The 19,636-nt window shown below is 51.2% G+C and overlaps 1 protein-coding gene across 3 annotated transcripts; it reads left to right on the forward strand.

The window, feature by feature from the left end:
* The first annotated feature begins 1,865 nt into the window (after positions 1 to 1,865).
* HNF4A (hepatocyte nuclear factor 4 alpha) lies at positions 1,866 to 19,393 on the forward strand. 3 transcript variants are annotated; one of them, XM_059827213.1, is made up of 10 exons: positions 1,866 to 1,980; positions 5,702 to 5,879; positions 7,740 to 7,834; positions 10,371 to 10,477; positions 13,021 to 13,176; positions 16,493 to 16,580; positions 17,103 to 17,258; positions 17,539 to 17,775; positions 18,463 to 18,585; positions 19,251 to 19,393. In XM_059827213.1, the coding sequence occupies exons 1-10, from the start codon at positions 1,866 to 1,868 to the stop codon at positions 19,391 to 19,393; spliced, it is 1,398 nt and encodes a 465-aa protein (XP_059683196.1). The 3 variants fall into 3 exon arrangements, with proteins under 3 accessions (XP_059683196.1, XP_009805191.2, XP_009805199.2); XM_009806889.2 differs by having other exon boundaries at positions 5,705 to 5,879; positions 18,463 to 18,611; positions 19,247 to 19,393; XM_009806897.2 differs by having other exon boundaries at positions 5,705 to 5,879.
* The last annotated feature ends 243 nt before the right edge of the window (positions 19,394 to 19,636 follow it).

Genomic DNA, 19,636 nt, shown 5'->3' on the forward strand with positions numbered 1-19,636 from the left:
TCTAATCAAAGGGATCACCGTGGCCCAGCCAGGATTGGGACGGAGGTCCCTGGGACGAGGCCACGGAGGGGGCTATGCTCTACCTTAGCATCCCCATCCCAGTGTGCACATCGTAAAAACAATTTTTGGCTGCTCCTCCTGAAGGGAAGAGCCACTGGCACGTGAGTGCAGAGAGCTCTGGCCTCTCTCTTGGGAGCACAGACCGGATGACTGTTTTCCCTGCAGCAAAGGATTGTTTATCACGAGTCCCAGGTGAGAAAGCAGGGGCTCTCCCCCATGCTCAGCTTCGCTCCTTCAGACCTGTAGCCTTAGGGTAGAAGAACTGTTTGGAAGTGCTACGTAGGCCATAGTTTTGGGAGGCAAGGACTGCTTGAACAATCCCTTGTCCTCCTAAAATGTGAATAGCAAATCATCGCTAGCATCACTGCCCAAAAGCACGTGCTGTTGTGGAGTCAAAGACCTTGGTGTCACGTTGTGACAGCGATGCTACCGTGGCCAGGGCGGCTCGGGGTGCCAGTGGGGCCGGGGCTGCATTGGGGTGCCAGGGAAGCACAAATACAAGCCAGTTGGGAGCCCAAACCAGCAGCGTGTGGACTCAGTCACCCGCTGCCGATTGCAAAATCGGGGGAATTTTTCAAGGCAGAGCGAGCTGATACCAAACCATTAATTGCTGGTTCTCCTGCGCCATCCTGCCGACGCTGTTCAGTGATTGATTAAATTCCCACTCGTTGATCTTGCAATTACACTGAAACGTCTCAGTCCTGTCTAAAGCGGAGGAGTGCTGTGCCCAGAGTCAGATGGGGAGGAGAGCACCCAGGTTAGCAAGGAGGAGAGCACAGGCAGCTCTGCCACTCGCTCCGGTCCCCCCTGACTAGTGCCAGCGGGTGGGACACCAGGTCTGGGCAAGGCGGCAGAACCACTGCTGGTGCTGGCGGTGAGAGCTGGCGGCGGCTGCATTTGCAGAAGGAGAAATCCCACTGCAGAGTAAAGCTCTGCTGTGTTGTAAAACGCCTAATGCAAATTTTGAGAGGCATCAGTCCAAACCCGAGCCCGGGGGGTGTCTGGCACAGGGTGGCTCCAGCGGTGGGACAGGAGCAGCCCCGGCGATGCCCAGGGCGCCCGTGCCACCCCCTGGCCCTGCTCACCGTTGGGGCACGGCTGCGGAGTGGGATCTGTTTATAGGGCACTCAGCCCCTGTAAAACTCGGTTTATAGGGAAGTAAACAAGTCGTATGTCGTTACTTTGCATAGCAACGTGTAAATTGTCAGGCAGGCGCTGACCTTCTCTGATGGGGAGGGAGAAAAAGGAAAAGGTGTGGGAGGGATGGAGGGAGCGAGAGAAGGGAAAATCAGGGGTAGAATGCAAACAACTGTGGAGAGGGGAAGGCAATGACTGAAGTGAAGAGCAACCTTGTTCTCCTGGTGGGGTTTTTTCCAACTTTTCCACCCCAGGTACAATTAAGACCAACACCGGCAGCTCAGCATCAAGGTCAATAGCCCGGGAAGGTGTTCCCTGGGTGGCGAGCGCCTGCTCCCGCGGTCCTGCCTGTGCCTGGGAGCCGGGATCGGCAAAGCACCTCGAGATTCAATAATAAACAGTCAACAAGAATCACTTCTGCTCCACCAAAAAAAAAAAAACAGCTTAGCAGCATTCGGCAGTGGGTGAAATGATTAAAGATTAACCCCCTGCCTCCTGCCTCCACCCCTCTGGGGAGTATAGGCCTTGAGGCTCAGCAAATCCTTTCAGAGAAATATTTGAAATAGAAGACAACAGATAGGGGACGCAGCAAAGGCAGAGGGAGGCAGAAGGGCCAATAGCCTCAGACAAGGGAATCGGTACAATCTGGCCCGTGTTTGCTGATGATAATGCGCCTTTCCAAAGCCCTAATAGACATGGAGATGGCAGATTATAGCGCGGCGCTAGACCCGGCGTATACCACTCTGGAGTTTGAGAACATGCAGGTGCTGGCTATGGGCAATGGTAAGTCCCTTCCATCTTCTCCCCTCCGCAGTGGCGGGACGAGCCGGCGGCTGCAGGAGGACAAGTCCCCAGGGCAGCCGCTGAAATGCTCCTGGGGAGGGCTGGGGCACGGTGGGGGTGTCAGCCGGGGGGCTCCCAGCAGCTCACAGGGGGGTTTCTGCTTCCCCTGGGGAGAAAATGAGGTGGTGGAACAGTGCTGTGCTTGGTGCAAGCAGGATGGTGCCCTGCAGCCCAGACACCTCGGGGACAGGCACACGCCAGGAGCTGGGTGCAATGAGAGGTCCCCACCAGACATTCAGCCCAGGGACTGGGGCTGGGGCTGAGCACAGGGGGGTCTCACCTCTCCCAGACCCCAACCAAAAGAAAAGACTAGCCAAAAGTTTCCGAGTGAAACGCTGCTGACAGCTCACCAGACAGACAACCGAGCCTGTGGCTCCAGAGCAGAGAGCCAGTCCCACCCCAGCAGCAGCTGGAGCTAGGTTTTCCTGGAGCAGAAAGCCATTTAGCGCCTGGCAAGTGTGGAAATCACTACAAACAGCGATTCAGGCACTGCCCCCACAGCTGCCCTGAAGCCACAGCCCTTCCCCTGCAGTGCTGGGGTGAGGGGTGGCATCCCCTTCCCTGGGAGCGCTGGGGGGCCAGGAGGCTCAGCCCCTGCAAAGAGGGGTGAGGGGACCTGGCAGGGGTAGACAAGCGTTCCCAACCCCTCAGGAGGGTAGGATCACACTTAACCCACCGGGATTTGCAACGCTGGCCCGCTCATTTGGGGACCAAGGAGTCCTGGTGATTAAATGCTCAGAGATAACAGGAGATTCCTCTTCAAGTCCCCCCTAAAGTCTCTCTAAATACGAGGTTAATGACTAAACGAAGCACACCACAGAAAGCAACCCCCAGAGCCCTTTCCTCCTGCCTGCTGCGTCACCGAGGCTGCAGAAGGGCTGCGCGGGTGCCGTGGGCTCTCCCCTCACACCCCGTGCAGGTCTTCCCCAGGTTACGGCTCTGCTCCGTCACGGATGTGACACTGTGGTGCCAAAGTGGCTCTGTTGTGCAATAACCCCCCGCTGCCCTGCGTCTCAGCCCCTTCTCTGCTCCCGGGGGCTGGTCCTACCCACCCAGGGGTCTCGGGGCTGAGAGCAGCCTCCTTTGGCTCTGCGGATGCCCATCTGGACCCTCCAGCATGAGCCCAGGTCTTGCTTCCTCTCCGTGGCCCTCTCCCACCCAGCACGCAGAAGCTCCTGCACAGGGGTCTGCGACTCAGCCCCCCCGAACCAAGGGCTCCACGGGGCAGAGGGACCTGACAATTTCATATGACAAGATCAGGTGCGATATGAAATACACTCTGCGGGTGGATGAGTCAGCTGGGTCAGGCGGCACCAACACCTCTCCTCCTCCTCTGCCCAGCTCCAGAGCAGGGGCAGGTCTCACCTTCAGGGCTGCTTTGGCTGCCTGCACCTCTGCCTGCAAAACCCTTTCTGGCTGAGGACTGCAGGAGAGCTCGGCCCCTGCCCTGCACAGCTTTGCAGCTCCAGCCCAGCGGTGGCTGCTCAGCAGCGACCAAGTTTGCCACCATCCCAGACCAAATGCATCCCGTGTTCAGACAAGCTTGGGGACCTCTGAAGGAGCTCCTGTCCTGACACGAGTCTCAGCTGCAAGGTCTCAAACTTAAAGTCAGCTTTTTTCTTTCCTCCATTTACCTTAACTCCAAATCAATCCCATTAAACCCACTTCACTGCAGCAGCCAGCAGCCCGCATTTCTGGCACTACAAAATAAACGTAATTGGAAAATTATCCATTAGGCAATAATTTCATTGTTGGTTGGCTATTAGACTAAGATGTTGTAATTTCTTTGATAATGGTGCCAGTTTTTCCTGTTCTATGTTCATCTGATTACAGCATAATATACTGCTAAACAGGGATTTATCCGGGCTGTCACAGATGCACAAGTAATGTGATTATAGGCAGATCAGCTTTTCCTCTCCCGCGTAAGTCCTATGTTTAGCTGAAACTGGAAATCTAACTTTCTTTCTGGAACGACCTTCATCAAGCTGAGCCCTTGGGATGCATTGAGAGGAAAGATGTTTTCAAAGGCAAGCTGCTGGTAGGGACAAGAGACAGCCAGAACAGGCTTGGGAGGAGCTCAGGGTTTGGGGAGTGGAGAGAGGAGCTTTGCACAGGCAGTGCTGCACGCACGGAAATGCAGGTGTGCAACAGGGTGTGCCAGCCAGCAAGCTGACTCGGAAAGAAATATAGAAGGGGCAGGAGGAATTGGAAAGACAGAAAGCAGGAAGGGAAATGAAAGATGCTGCCAGAGCCAGGGAAGGGGCTGGCTCAAGATCCCCCATGCTAGCTCAGTGCCGGATCCACACCAGTTACTCCAGCCGAGGGATGGCAAGAGCAGGCTGCGTAGCGCTTACTGCAATACCCCCTTCTCTGCAAAATAAAAGCTAAAACTGTAACTCTGCCCTAGGCAACATCACCTTGGCCTCCCCCAGCACCCATGCTCCAGCTACCGAAGGGAGCCCTCCTGGGACCAGCCTTTTTATAGCACCCAGCCCCCTTTCTGCTGGGTGCCAAGTGGTAGCAGCTGTGGCCCTCCTAAGGCAAGAGTTAACTGTGTCCCTGCCAACCCCAGAGACCAGGGACCAATAGACTCAAGTATTAAAACCCCAGCAGGTTTCTATGGCTTTGTAGATCCTGGGTATCATTTGCAACCAGGTTTTCCACTGAGGCAGGGGAATGTGCCTGTGCTGATACAGGAAAATGTACATGGGAGGGGACAATTAGATCAACTGAATTAAGAGCTGATCCCTTCAGCCTTGAGGTTTGTTTGGCTTGCTGGAGGGGTTTTAGTGTAGGGCTTGTATGGTTTCAAGCCTTTCAGGTGTCCTTCCCTACAGAGGCTGCTGCAATTACCCACCCTCCCAAAAAAGCCCTGCAAGTGCCAGCCCTCCTCAGTCTGTAAGGACTGTAAGACAGATCAATCTCAGCCATGGTGCTACCAGACTCTGGAAGATACCCGGTGTACAGCCTCCTCCATGCTATAGCATCACCCTTTCTTTCTGGGTTAGCTTGATTAGTCCTTCCTTCCATGGCTAGTGTTTACCCACATGAGTTTTCCAGCCGAAGTCATTTGAGCTGCTATGCACTTAAAGTCTTGTTCTCCTGAAGAGCTGCTGTGCAGGCTGGAGCTCCATGCTTGGCAGAGAGGCTCTCCAGCAAAGGGAGCTGGTCACCTCGTTTCTCTAACAGTATCCGCTCAGGGCTGTCTGGGGCCCTTTCGGTGCTATAACACAAACACTTCTGCAGTAAATCAGCTGTTCACCCTGAGCTGTAATACCTCAGCTTTAACTCTGCACCAGCTTTTTCTCTGGCCACGCTACTGCAGCCCAAAGCATCTGCAAATCCCCGAGGAATTTTGGCTCTGCTCTGTGACTCCTGCAAATGGGCTTCTACTTTGTCTGAAGGCGTCGCTGGAGTCAGGCCTCTGGGAAGAGCTGTCTCACCCTGGCATGCAGGGAGCTTTTGCACACTCAAAATGCAATGACTTAAGACACCAGAGCACCCACCACTCCTTATACACCTCTCTGACGGGTCCCTGCCACACAGCCTGGATGCAGCTGCCTGGTTCCTCCAAAAATCAAGTCTCTCATTGGAAACTGAGTTAGGAAATGTTGGCTGTCTGTTGTCTCACTGTCTTCTTCTTCCTGTGTCCTTCCCCAAGCAGACACGTCTCCATCAGAAGCAGCCAACCTCAACACTTCCAACAGCATTGGGGTGAGCACACTGTGTGCCATCTGCGGGGACCGCGCCACGGGGAAGCATTACGGGGCTTCCAGCTGTGATGGCTGCAAAGGCTTCTTCAGGAGGAGCGTCCGGAAGAACCACATGTACTCCTGCAGGTAAGGACAGAGGGGACAGCGTCACATGGCTGAGACAAAACAGTTCCTAGGAGCTGAACAGCAAAGCCCTCAAAGCTCAGCAGCATGGTCCTTCATCCGCTTCATCCTCCCTGTGTCTTCCACCACCATCCCTAACCTCACCCCACAGCTGGGAAGGGTCTCAGACCACTCTCACTCTGGGATTGCCCTCCAGTGATCACTGGGGGAAGACCCTGGGAGGTCTTGCCCCATTCTTTAGGGGCCAAGCACGTGTTCTTGCAAATGGATATGGCCAACCATGGAAATGGCCAGCAAGCAAGGCGATGCCGAGCATGAAGCCCTATTACAGGGGCTGAGCACCTTGCTACTCAGTGCTCTGAGTGCAGCGCAAACCCCACTCACTCCCTGGGGGCACTTCAGTGGCCTCCCATCCCTTCTCCATCACGAGATGGAAGTGTGTCTGCCATCTACCTAAAATGCTGTCACTGCCTGTTACATGATAAAAGAATGTCTAAGGAGAAACAAGCTGGGAAGCGTAGCGTGCACGTCTTTGAGGATGAGGCACCCATGCCGCTTCTGCAACTCATGTACCGCACCTTGTGCTGTTGGTGGTAGCCCATGGCTCTCCTGTGCCATCAGAGGCTGTGAGCTGCCTGCTCTCTGCTCTGAGCAACCCACACGTAGAGAGTCGCAGAGGAAACCGAGGAATCCTCAGCTCAGAGTGTCTAAATCACTCTGGCTTTTTGAGTGAGTTACTCCTGATGGCCTAACAGCCACTTGGAAAGCACGAAAAGCAACATGACTCTAAGATCTGAGTGATGGAAAGAAGCCCCAGGTTTATGAGTGCATGTGAAGCACAATATCACTTGCACCCCAGGGTTATTTAAGCTGGCTACCCAGGGAGCCCCCTCCCCACAGCTCCAGTGGAAAAGCCAAGGTACCCAGTTCTTTGGAGACTAGGGCTTTTATATAAGTGCTACAGGAATGCTTAAAAAGCTGCTTTCAGGCATCCATTTGGGCAAGTCTTATCTTGGGGCTTTAAAAAGCAGGGTAGAAACAAGCCTTTTCAAAAGCTACGGAATTCAGCAAGGCTGCGAGCCCTTTCCCAGCTCTGTATGCCTTTGTCTTTACTTTGCAAGCTTGATCAATCCACAGTACATTAAGAGCAAATTTGCAAGTGATATTCATACCGCAAATGCCCACCAGGCTTGTGCTGCATGCAAGAGCCACGCATATGGGAGATCAGTGTTTGCCCCGCCATGTGCGATGGATTTGGTGATACAAGTGTGGAGGGAAGGAGCTGCTTGCTTCCCACATCCTCTCTGAAGCGCAGGTGGCTGCAGAGCTGTTTGCACACCAGCGATGCTGTCCAGAGGTCAGAACCAACCTGCCTGGATCCCAGACACAGCCCTGGAGAGATGCAGGGGCTTAAACCCACTCTTAACCTTACTACCCTTTTTTTATTCAGAATAAATGCGTTCTTCTTCCATTCTAACTGGGATATAACTTAGAACAGAGGCTACCAAGTTGGCTCTGACCCTCCTGGCTGACACTTTTAACTTCATTGGGGCTTGTTAGTCCATCATGAGCACCCTGTGCCTAGTGGTTAGTGAGTAAGACCAGCAGCCTGAGCTCCTGCATGCGACTGTCAGCCCTAGCCTGTCCTTATTGAACATCCAGAGATAGAGCAGAGGGCTGAGATGCTCAGTGCAAAGAAGAAACCTCAGGTTAAAGCAAGCATGGAAATGGCACAGTTTGGGGCTCCTTTCTCAGGGTGAGCCTCTGGGAACCTGCTCTGAGCATATCTTGGAGCCTGGGGCTCTGTCTTATCCTGCCTTCAGGTTCAGTCTTGCTGCTCCTGACACCTCTCGTTCTTCCCAGGTTTAACAGGCAGTGCGTGGTAGACAAAGACAAAAGAAACCAGTGCCGATACTGCAGGCTTAAGAAGTGCTTCCGAGCAGGAATGAAGAAGGAAGGTGAGTGATGGTGTGGCTTCCCCGTGCTCCCCCCAGCAGCAGTCACACTGGCTGCATATGTTTGAGGAAGACCTCGCAGCCCAAGGCCAGTCCCTGCCATGTGCACGCTCGCCCAGCCATCTTAGCCCTGTCTTCCCTCCACAGTGCTCTCCTGTGCACAGGTCCAGACCCCCATCACAGGGGGGGTTAGGGAGAGTTTTGGCCTCCAGTCATGAGCCCTGCATGTGCCCAACCTGCCCGCTCCCACCCATGCAAAGTCCTTGCAAGCAGCCATCATCCCAACAGTTGAGGGCAAGGCATGGGGGCCCTGCGTGCTCCCAAATTCAATTTCAGGGCCCCTTCTCAGGGCACCTCTCAAAATGCCACCAAAGACAAGCCCACAAGAGTGCCGCAGGGCCATGCTTGTGTCTCAGAACTGCCCGTGTTTGTACACACAAATCACACTGATGCCTCTTCAGCTCACTCTCGCTCACACTGACACACACATCACCTGTGCTCCCACACAGCCGGGGCATCCGAGTGGTTCGGGAATGCTTCCCAACATCAGTGAAAAGCAGCAACTTCAAAGAAGGCCTGGAAATTTGGAAACACTTTGGGAAAACTGCTCTAAGTGCTGTTGCCCCAGAGTCACCATAAAATCCACAGCTGGATGGGTGCATCCAGCAAAGGTCCAGCTGTCATTTTGCCCCTTTTTTTGCTAATGTTCATATAGGTTCTTGCTGGCCCTCTGCAGAGACCTTAGTTTTATCTGATACATCAGCCACAGCAGAAAGGCCCCAGAGCAAGGTGGAGCATTTTGGCTATTTAACTCCATATGAAATGAGTGAACATATCCACCCCCCTGCATAGCCCAGGCTCACCCCACCAACTTCCCTGCCTCTCTGTCTCTGCAGCCCTTCCAGGTCCCCATGACTCAGACACGACGGGACAGGATTCATCCCATATTTAGCCCTGTGTGGTTCTCAGGAGTTTTCACAGTGGCAAGGAAACCTGGGGCTGCTGTGGTCCCGCTGGTGGCCCCACTGGTGGTCCTGCTGGTGGCCACACTGGTGATCCTGCTGGTGACCTTGCTGGTGGCTCTGCTGGTGGAAGGACAAACTTCCAGGAGCAGCCCAGAGGAGCTGCCTGGCACCCCACAGCTCTCACCCCATTGAGGTCTGCAAAGGGACAACTGGGAGGCATTTGGCCCTGTTGTTCCATGTAGAGAAATTAAACCCTGTGCTCCCCCCAGTTCACATCCCCTCGAGGAGAAACTCTAGGACAAAAGGGGTCCTTGAAGACAAGAGGGAAGTACCAGCGGTACCTGGGCGGCTTCCCCAGGAACACCAGCTTGCGAGAACTCCTCTGAGCAGGAACATTTCTTCCCTGTTAAAGGGGATGAGGTATTGCGAGGAACTTGGCTTGACGTTTCCTGAAGAACATAGGAATCCTCCTCTCCCTGCAGCGCCTGCTCATCCCATGCCCAGAGCTTTGCTGCTGTCTGTTAATATTCAATAGAAGTTACATTAGGTGCATGACCAGCTAATACTGAGCAAACATTTGGAAAACATCATGGCGTGACTGAACTCGGGGGCCTGCTACTGATAACAGGCAGCATAACCTTGAGAGCTCCTATTTACAGCCGCTGACTGCAGGGCTTTTCTTCTGGCCCAGCCTCATTATTGCTTTTTATCAGGTGGATTTATACATTGAGAACGTATCAATCCAGAGAGCCACCAGCCTAAGGCAGGGACTGTTCTGTTTCCCCTGCCATCGATCAATACCTTATTTGAGCAGATGGCTTTGACTGGCGTGGCCATGGTGAGTTACGGCCAGCCCACAGCCTCGTGGCAGATAGAGAGGCAAATCCTCCCCCTCAGCACTGCTGCTTCTGCTCTGGCTGCTGCCACCTCCAGAGTCAAAGCCCAGATCCTCAAGACTAGACCAAGCAGGAAGGCACGTTAGGGTCAAACCTGTCCTGGGACTCTATTTACAATAAGGTCGGAGGGAGGTCTGTTGCTCTGGATAGATAAGTAGGAGCTGTTCTGCACTTCCTTCCTTATTGTAGCTTAGACGGAAGCTTTCCAATTGCACCCACCCGCTGCAAGAGCTTCCTGAATGGAGCTCGCAGAAGGCATGCGGACAGACAAAAAAGCCATGCAGATACTCGACTCCATTTCACACAGAAGTTTTGGGCTGCATGCATGAGCATGGCCACTGTTTCAGACCCCATATCTTGAAATCAAAGAACTCAGAGCCAGATCCTTTGAAAGGAAGCTTTCCCATTGAACTCTACAGGCTTTGACCCAGGTGTTTGGGTTCTGAAACTACCCCATCCCAGGAAAGCTTAATAAAGCGAATGTGAAAACAGAACCTCCAGATGTAGTCAGCTCTCACAGGCATCCCATTACAAACCAGACACAGCTGCGCCTCCGTCCTGCCAGGCAGGGAAGCTGGGAAACTGCAGCTAAGGAAGGGGAACGCCAAAAGTCTGTGCTAGTTTTCGGTGTGCATTGCCATGAACGACCTGCAGCTCAGCCAAAATACTCTCTTGCAGCTGTACAAAATGAACGGGACCGAATCAGCACCCGCAGATCAAGTTACGAAGATAGCAGCTTGCCCTCCATCAATGTCTTACTGCAGGCAGAAGCCCTGGCACAACAGGTACCTCTTCTTTCTTCTTTGGCAAATACAAAAGCATCAGGCACTATCTGGCCAGTGGAACTAGTTGAGTATTTAATAGCTGAGTCTTCAAATTACCACCTCTTCTCTAAGTAATTTATCTGCCAACTCAACACCGGTTTTTCAAAGCCATTTGTTACCTGAAACCATCCCTTTAATGTTCCTTGGTCCAGAACTCAGTTGTAATAATATGCAATAATCTGTTCTGCTTTGATGGGCAGATGAAGGCTGGAGGGCCTGCTGGAAGAAAATAGGGTAGAATCACTGAAATCCAAGGAGCTGCGGCCACCTAAGCCAGCCAAGGGGCTGGCCTCGCATGAGCAGCCTCCCTTCCCCATCAGCTGTTAGGAACTTCGGATTCTGGCTTCCTGCACAGTTTCATGAGAAATGAGTTTCATGCTTGTTTTATGCAGATATTCTTTCCAGTGTTTGCCTGAAATTCCCCATTTCCACAAGCATACTGCCAAGACTTATTTCCTAGAGTGTTCACCTGAAAAGATGACTCCGATTTAAGAATCTGGATATTGCAAACGGTGTACATCAGATCAGGACTGTCTGGGAGGACACAGGACAGGACGGGAGTGCACAGGCTGCGGGGAGGGTTTGTCTGCGAGAACAAGTCATGAGGATGGGGCTCTGCTGGAGGCAAGAGCTGTCACTCTTCATGGGAGCTGGAGAGAGCAGCACTCCTTGTCCTGGGGAAAATGAAGAGGGGTTCGAGTTGGCAGTCCATGTTCTTCCTTGCTTCAAGGGTCATTATTACCCTGAAGGCTGCCCCGGGAGATGCTCCAGGACAGGATGAGCCGTGCTCTGGGCTCCACACTAGGGCTCAGGCTGTAAGATCCACTTCCCCGAGGAGGGAATACACCAGAAGGGCCAAGGGCTAATCCTGTACACAAGAAGCATGTCCAGTCTCATCCCACATCTCACCTTGTCCTATGCAGGCCCTCGTATATTTATATACCTTATAAAAATAATATTGGTGCTCCTCCCAGAGGTGTGAGATAATGGGGTCTCAAGTCACCCGATCTACAAGGGAAGGACATTTCTGGGACGCTGACTCCTGCAGTGGCATCATATGTAAGTTGTGAGCAGGGTCTGCTGATAAAAACTACAACCATCGACAAATCCAGGGGAGCTCCTGCTCTCCCACAGAGCACAGAGAGACTCATTAAACAAGGCAGGCTCCAGCATGGTAATTGGTAACTTTTATGTGCCTAGCTAATTAGAACAAGATACTGCTGAGGAGCTGCTTTCTCCAAGATCTCGGGTCACTCACTCAGAGGTCTTTATTTATTTGCTAAGCCTTCCGGGCTCTCTGATTAGGGTAATACATGGTGAGATTTTTACAATCTTATTTATTCAATAATAGCTTGAGAGCTGGAAAGCTTCCAGGTAATGCAACCTGAAAAAAAAATTGCAGGTGGCATTTGAACTCCATTTCCTTGGGGAGGCTGGCAGGGTCCAAGCTGAAATGCTGGCAGGAAGAGGACAGGAAGAGCTGATGTTGTACAAGAGCAGAGAGGGCAGGTGGAGGGCAGCGATGGGGTTGAGTTAATCGCTTACAGAAGCATAAGGATAAAGTAGTGACTAAGGGCAAATTTTTAGATGAGCTGGGTGAGCAGCTATGCATGAGAACCAGGCAGGAGGTTGGGTGCCTGGTTTGGGGGAGATGTTCTTTCCAGCTCTGGTGTGACGGTACTTGCAGAGCTGTCAGGTTTGTCCTTTGCAAATGAAATGGCCCCATTTGCCTCTGCAATCACAAATAATTCGCCAGGCAAAAAACGCGACCTGTGTTGTGGGCACGTTTGCACATGCGCAGTTTTGCCAAAAGGTCCTAAAAGCTGGCGGGAGGTGGGAGGTTGTTGTCTCCAAAGTCTGTCTTTAGCATTTCAAGTTGGGTAATGTCAAATATTACTGACCTGGTGCTCACAGAAAGCAGTGTCAGACCTGGAAAGCCACCTTCAGCTTCTTGTGCTCATGCTGACTCAGGCAGGAGGAGAAGTAGAGCCTGCGTGTCTCCTGTCAAAGGCAGGCAAGGCAGGTCTGGCCGAGCGCTGGCTCTGTGCCACCGGTGGAAGGGGGAGCAGTTCTCTGCCCTTTGATGGGACCAAGTAGCTTGTGCAGCAGCGCTGGGTGGACGTGTCCTTGCTGCTGGTGAGGCTGACTGCTACATGAGCCCCTCTGTTCCCTCCTGGATCGTTACTGAGCACATTTGTTCAGTGGGAGGAAGACCTTGGCTTTAGAAACATTTCTTCTATGCTTTCCAGTCTATTCAAGGCATGACAGTCTACCAAGATGACCCACAGCCTCAGCTCTGAAGCACTTCATGTTCACAGATCCCCAAGCTGATCTCAATTTAAATGAGTTGTGCTGGTCCACATATTCTGGGGGCTGGGTGTGCAACAGAAAAAAGTAATCATTGATGCTGGAGTCTGCATCAACGCAACCCATAGGCTGGGGATTTTCCTGTCTATGATTCCTCTGTGGCACTGAAAGCTGAAGGATCTCTTCTCTCCTTCCAGATCTCATCCCCGGTTCCTGTGATCAACGGAGACATCCGAGGGAAGAAGATTGCCAACATCTCTGACGTGTGCGAGTCCATGAAGCAGCAGCTGCTAGTGCTGGTGGAGTGGGCCAAGTACATCCCTGCCTTCTGCGAGCTGCCTCTGGACGACCAGGCAAGTCCCCCCATCCACCCCACCTCGCCCTGCCCTGGCGAAGGCAGCGGGGAGCCGAAGGCCAGCCAGCCAGCTGAGACCTTCAAATAAAATGTGCATTGTCCACTCTGTTATCCTGACTGCTGCAGCTGATTGGGAATGGCATCCATACAATGCCAGGACAGGCCATTTGCATGTGCAGCTAATCAGTCGATGAGCACAGTCATGATAACACTGAGCTCAAATTAGGTACATAATCAGGTGCGCATTTTGCATGGGTCTGTCATTTATTAATTATAGTTTGTGCAGCACTTTGAAAACCTGCAGTGCTATACAAATACTTAGGGTAATCAGACTTAGGAGGACAGACTTCTAGCCTAAGGTCTGCTCAAGACTTAAAACCAAATCTGCCTGTCTATCTTTCTTTCTGCTTCTTTGCCCGGGGATATATTTGTATCCATTCTCCCGGTGTGGAATTAATGAAACTAAACACTAGTTTGCTCCCAAGGCAATAAGAAAATCTCTCTTCAGAGTTAAAAAACAGATATATATTTGCATTTAACACAAATTACTAAAATGACATTTGCTGATTCCATAACCAAGATAAGCACAGTGTGTTTGAAATCCTCTGTAAAACTATACTGCAGGATCTCAGGCAGCCTCAAAGAGATACAAGGAGATGTCTCCTGTGTAAATCTGTATTTCAGAGGTCTGCAGCAGATGTTGCAGGATGTGATGTGTACCCAGCCTTGAACAGCACGTGTGGATGGTGGGGAGGCTCCAGAGGGGATAGCACTTTTGGCAGGGTATAGTGCTTCTGGCAGTGGCTAGCTCAGGTCCTGTCGCGGGTAGGAAGGTATTTAAAATCTTCCCAGTGTTCGGTCACAAAATCAGCACAGGTCCTCTTCAGCTAGGATCAGTCTCCAGCCCTGTTGATCTAGAGGTAATTTTTACATCATGAAGAAAAAGGATATTCAGAAAGTAAGAGCATCCAGATGATCAAAAACCCCTAAATCCTAAAACTGAGATCTTCAGTAATAACCCAGCAGCACAAAGCCCCGGGGAATTCAGTGCTGTTAACACAGAGTGTATTTCCCTCTTTACTATTGTGTGTAAGTGCTAAATTGTTTAAAATGGTAAGAAATCTGTTAAACTCCTAAGGCAAATACAGCCCAAAAATTATGAAAACCAAAATGGACTCCAATGGCAAATGACATTTACACAGCAAACAGGCTGCAGCCCAGCGGAGGCTTGGGCAGCTCCGCATAACCCATTGCATCCTTGTGCCATTTGGAACGGAAGCAGTAAATCTGGTTAATAACTCTGCAAACTACAGCAATTTCTACGTGAGCTCACTTTACAATTGTGGGGCTGCAAAATTTCTTAAAGAAGAAAACAAAGCCTAAAGATGACCTTGTGTGAAGCCTGCCTTCCCACAGAGGAGAGGCTGCTCTCAGCATGCTCCACAGGCTCGTCTCGACTGAAATAGGTCTTCTCTTATGACCAGCCACCCCCCATCATGAGCAGTTCCCAATCTGCCCCAGAGGGCTTGAGAAGAAAGACTGGGCTGCATTAAAACTAATCAATTAATGCCATCTGTGCTTTCGAAGGATGGTATGAGAACAGAGGCAGCAGATACTCAGGGGAGTGCAGGAGGAAGGAAGAAATGCCAGGGCACAGGAATGAACAAAACTATGTGCAAGCCAGCTGTCCAAGGGGCATGAGAGCCAGTCAAGACATGTCCAGTGGGAACATTTAATGTTGGGAAACGCTGTTACCTTGTCATTAAAATATTGCCTGAGAATGAATCACCTCTGCCAACATTTCTATAGGAAAGGTCACACCCGACCCCTCATTCTTCCTCTGCGCCAAGATGCCCAAGTACCAGGATTGGTGGGGCAAAGCCATTTCCTTTCAAAGTTAAAGTTCTACTTTGTTGAGTTACAACTTTTACATTTATCTTAGTTCACAGTGGGATGATGTATCTCAGGTTGATCACTGCAAGAACAAATATCAAATGAGACAGTTCTGCCTTGTTGAAGTAATTTACTTTAACCCTGCTCAAACACGCACATTTTATGGAAACAAAAATGGTGGTTTCAAACTGAGCTTTCTTGAATTTGCATTAGGCAGGAAATTTCTATGTGAGGGCTTTGCTCCCCCTTGGGACTCACAGTTTTTCCATCCTCCTCAAAGTTTCATCAGAGAGGAAAGCTCAGTTTTTTGCAGCTCTGGTAATTACAAGCAGCTCGGCTAACACATCCGCCCATGTTTGGATAGCGATAGAGAGAGGCTAGATTTTTGCATATAGATAAAGGTTCCCCAGCATCATGTGTGCGTAGTCTTTTTGCAAGGACCTCCACTCTGTTTATTTTGCATAACTCTTTTTAATCCTCTGTAAAAAAAATCCCCTTCTCAGACATCAGCATCTTTTCTAACCAGAGCTCTCTTCTATGGGTGACACATTGTCCTGGCATTTCTGGTAGGGTAAGACTTCTCTTGGCTTTGGCAGATGCTGAGGGATAACACACTGGAAAAGGGGACCATTCCCATCAGGACACACATTTCAGAATCTCTCCATTAATGTTTAATGATTGTTTTCTTCAGCAGAGGCTCCTGGCTGGGCATTAAGAAGCCTCTGTATCAGGCTGTCCAATCGTTAACTTCTGTTTCTGCCTAAATCTCTGAAATTTTTAACTGAAGGAAGGCAAAAGATTCAGAACATTCTCAGGAGCCACTGGAGGGTGTAAAATGAAACACTTCAATCATTAACGCCAGGGCAGAAAAACATCCCTTTGGCTTCCCTGGCCCAAATGCCCATTGCTGCAGAGGGAACGAATGACCAGAGGGTGACCCCACCAGCCGGCTGGACGTGGGTCCCCATGAGCGTGATTTCAGTGGGAGGTGGGCACAGCCCAGAGGGACAGCAACCCTCTGCAGCAGTGGATCGTACTTCTCCCCACTTCCCAGGCTGGAGCATGGTCCCTGGTTCTGCACTTGGTAGGAGTTGCCCTGTCTGCAAACAGCCCATTGTGAACATGTCCCACTGCTGGCGTGAGGTCCTGGGACAGTTTAGCATGGTCTTGCTCATGCCGTGTGCCATGAATACGGGATGTTCCAGGTGCTGTCTGTTATCTACTGGTTCTGCTGGATTTATAGCTGTTTATGCACAGGAGTAAACTGTTTTTTGACCTCTTTGACTGTGAGTGGAGAGGGGCTCTCGCTCCCCATTCTTGAGTGCAGTACAGAAATGCTGGGCATTCCCTCTTGCTTACGTGAAATCACAGCCTTGTCTCTGTCTCTGCACCACCCGAATAACTTTTCCCTGCCCTTGCAGGTAGCACTGCTGCGAGCACATGCAGGAGAACATCTGTTACTGGGAGCTGCCAAGAGGTCCATGGTGTTCAAGGATGTCTTGCTGCTAGGTAAAGACTGCAATTCTGCTGCCGGCCCATCTGCTTCTGTGAAGCTTCCCTGCCGGTGTGGAGGAGAGGGTGGTTCAGTGTTTGCAGGCATCCTTTTTGCAGGAGGGTAGCTTGAGCTCTTCTGTATTTTAGTGAGCATATCACAACCTTTGGATGCAACTAGGCCTGGCTGACATTCACATCAAGGCCACAACATGTGGCAAAGTTGGAGGACTATGAACATTCACATTGCACCCCCCCAGTTTGTGTAAGCAGGCTGTGGTGTGACTGAGAAAAAAGGTTCTCACTCCTCAGTCAGCTTTTCCTTGCTTGAGTGACTTCTGAGTAAGAAGAGGCTGCTCTGGCAACACAGATCAGCATTTCTGGTGGGCTAAGCCAGGGAAGGGGCAGAAGGAGGAAATTCTTAAGTCCTCCACCCTCAAAATTATCTCAGCATTGATTTCCTGGGTTTTTAACTCCTTGCCACTCTTGATAAGTCTTGGGCAATGACAAGGCGATGGTCTCTGTGCTGCTTGTCCAAAGGAAACGACCACATCATCCCACGGAACTGCCCCGAACTGGTGGAGGTGAACCGTGTGGCCATCCGCATCCTGGATGAGCTGGTCCTCCCCTTCCAGGAGCTGCAAATAGACGATAATGAATATGCCTGCTTGAAAGCCATCATCTTCTTCGACCCAGGTATGCTCCAGCTTGGTGAGGGTTACCATCAGAGGGGACTAGTCTGGGTTATGCCAACTAATACTGGTCCTGAGTTGTGGAAATGCTGCCTGGTCTCCTCTCTGGGCCAAACTGTTCTTAGAAGGAGGGGAGAAGTCAGCCTAGAGAAAAAACCTCCATTACAGCAGACAGTAGAGAATTAGAGACAGCTCACCTCAGCCTGCGCCCAGACTTCATACTATTACTGAAGGGCAGTTCGAAGGGAAGCAGCCTGGATAGTTTGCTCTGTGGGTTGTTTCAGATGCCAAAGGACTGAGTGACCCCTCCAAGATCAAGCGGATGCGGTACCAGGTGCAGGTCAGCCTGGAGGACTACATCAACGACCGGCAATACGACTCACGGGGCCGCTTCGGGGAGCTACTGCTGCTGTTGCCTGTGCTGCAGAGCATCACCTGGCAGATGATAGAACAGATCCAGTTTGTCAAGCTCTTCGGCATGGCTAAGATCGACAACCTGCTGCAGGAGATGCTGCTGGGAGGTGAGTGCTTGAGGGTCCTCCAAGAGGCCTCTCAGTGTTCCCTGATCACCATCCCCTTGAGAGAATCTCTATAGCCATCGTTCCCTACCCCCCAAAAAAGGTGGAGACAGCCTGTATGCAGGTTAGCCATTGACTCACACACAATCACCTCCCCCTGTCATTGGCGAAGGTAACAAAGCGTCCTCCATTTCTATTCAACTAAAGAGATGCATTAGCTGTGCATCTATTTACAGAGAGGTGTCCCCACCCCGCTGCATGTAGACAAGCTTGGCTGTGCAACCCCCAAACTCCTACCAGCCAGCTCTTTCACTAATCCTCCTCTGTGTCAGAAGGGAGTCATCAAAACAAAAGGGTCTGAAAGGTCAGGTTGAAAGAGTCTCCCAGATTTTCTACTGGGAGCATCCAATGTGTCAAAACAAAATGAGAAGTTGCCACTGTGCTATTCTTTACATGGAGGTGTGACTCAGGAGGAGAGGAATATAATCCTGTGTAAGAGGAAATGTGGGCAACAGGCAGGGGTTAGTGAACCCAAGGCATCCATGGAGGAAAATGGGAAGGGTGTGCTCCAATCACATATGCACAAGCTGATCATGCACAAAGCCTTGGATATTTTGGTGCAGTGGGTCTGCCCATCTGAACTGTCTCCTTCTGTCATTGTGGCAACTAATGTCATATGCATGTTTTTAGGCTCATCAAGTGAAACGCCGCATGCTCACCACCCCCTGCACCCTCATCTGATCCAGGAGAACCTGGGAACAAATGTCATTGTGGCCAACACAATGCCTCCTCAGATGCACAATGGGCAGATGTGTGAGTATTGCCAGAGAGACGGAGAGCTCTCAGGAGAAACCAAGAGCTTTCCAGCATGCCTGTGGAAGTAGTTTTTACCTTGCAAGGCAATTCCCATGCAAGACAGAGCCTCTGATGAGTGTGTGAGAAATTCCTATGCAGAAAGGAGGGAGAGACAAACAGAGAGGTGGGTTAGATTAGATTAGTCTAGACTAACTCATTCAACAAGATGTTCCCTGGCAGACTGTAACTTTTACATAGCCCTTAAATTTAGGGATGAATGATCCCATCCAGTGCCTACTGAAATCAGTGGAAAGGCTCCCCTTCCCTTGAATGGTTCAGGCACACCTCACTTTGCCCTCTGCAAAACCACAGGAGAATCTGGTCTGTCACACAGGGCTACCACATGGGGCCACCACTTGGGAATTTGGGCTGAGATGACCTCAGCTGACCAAAAAAGTGTCCAGTACAGGTCAAAATGCCTCCCCTCATTCGATGTATTATTGTGGCTCTTCCAGGGCATCTAACCATGCCTGTGTGTCTGGGCTGCCTTGCAGCAAACACACAAGTCATTAGGAGCTATGGTTTTGCTACAGAGCCTTTGCTTTGCTTACACCTGAACCTGGCACAACTGAGAACAGATCCCAGTGCCGTCTAGTTTTCTAATTTTGTTTCTCTCTCTGTAGCTACTCCAGAAACCCCACAGCCATCTCCACCTGCAGGCTCAGGACCAGAGCAATACAAGCTGCTGCCCGGAGCCATTGCAACCGTGGCAAAACAGCCCACCTCCATCCCGCAACCTGCCATCACAAAACAGGAGGTCATCTAGCAATCTGCAGACCAGCTGGCCTCGTTTAGAAGACCGTGTGGGAGAAAAGCCCGAATTGACTCTGCCACTGTGAAAACAGAAGCCATCCAGAGGTCCTTGGGTGCAAACACACGGACTTGCTTATTGGACTAGTCCACCACCACCAAAAGCCGTCTTCCTGCAGCTATGGACAGCATGTGCCATGGGCAGCTCCCAATCCCAGAACTAAGGCTGAAGCCTTACTGAAACCCTCAGTCCTTGCAA

Source organism: Gavia stellata, chromosome 20 (assembly GCF_030936135.1).
Source record: "Gavia stellata isolate bGavSte3 chromosome 20, bGavSte3.hap2, whole genome shotgun sequence".
NCBI classification, from domain to species: Eukaryota; Metazoa; Chordata; class Aves; order Gaviiformes; family Gaviidae; genus Gavia; species Gavia stellata.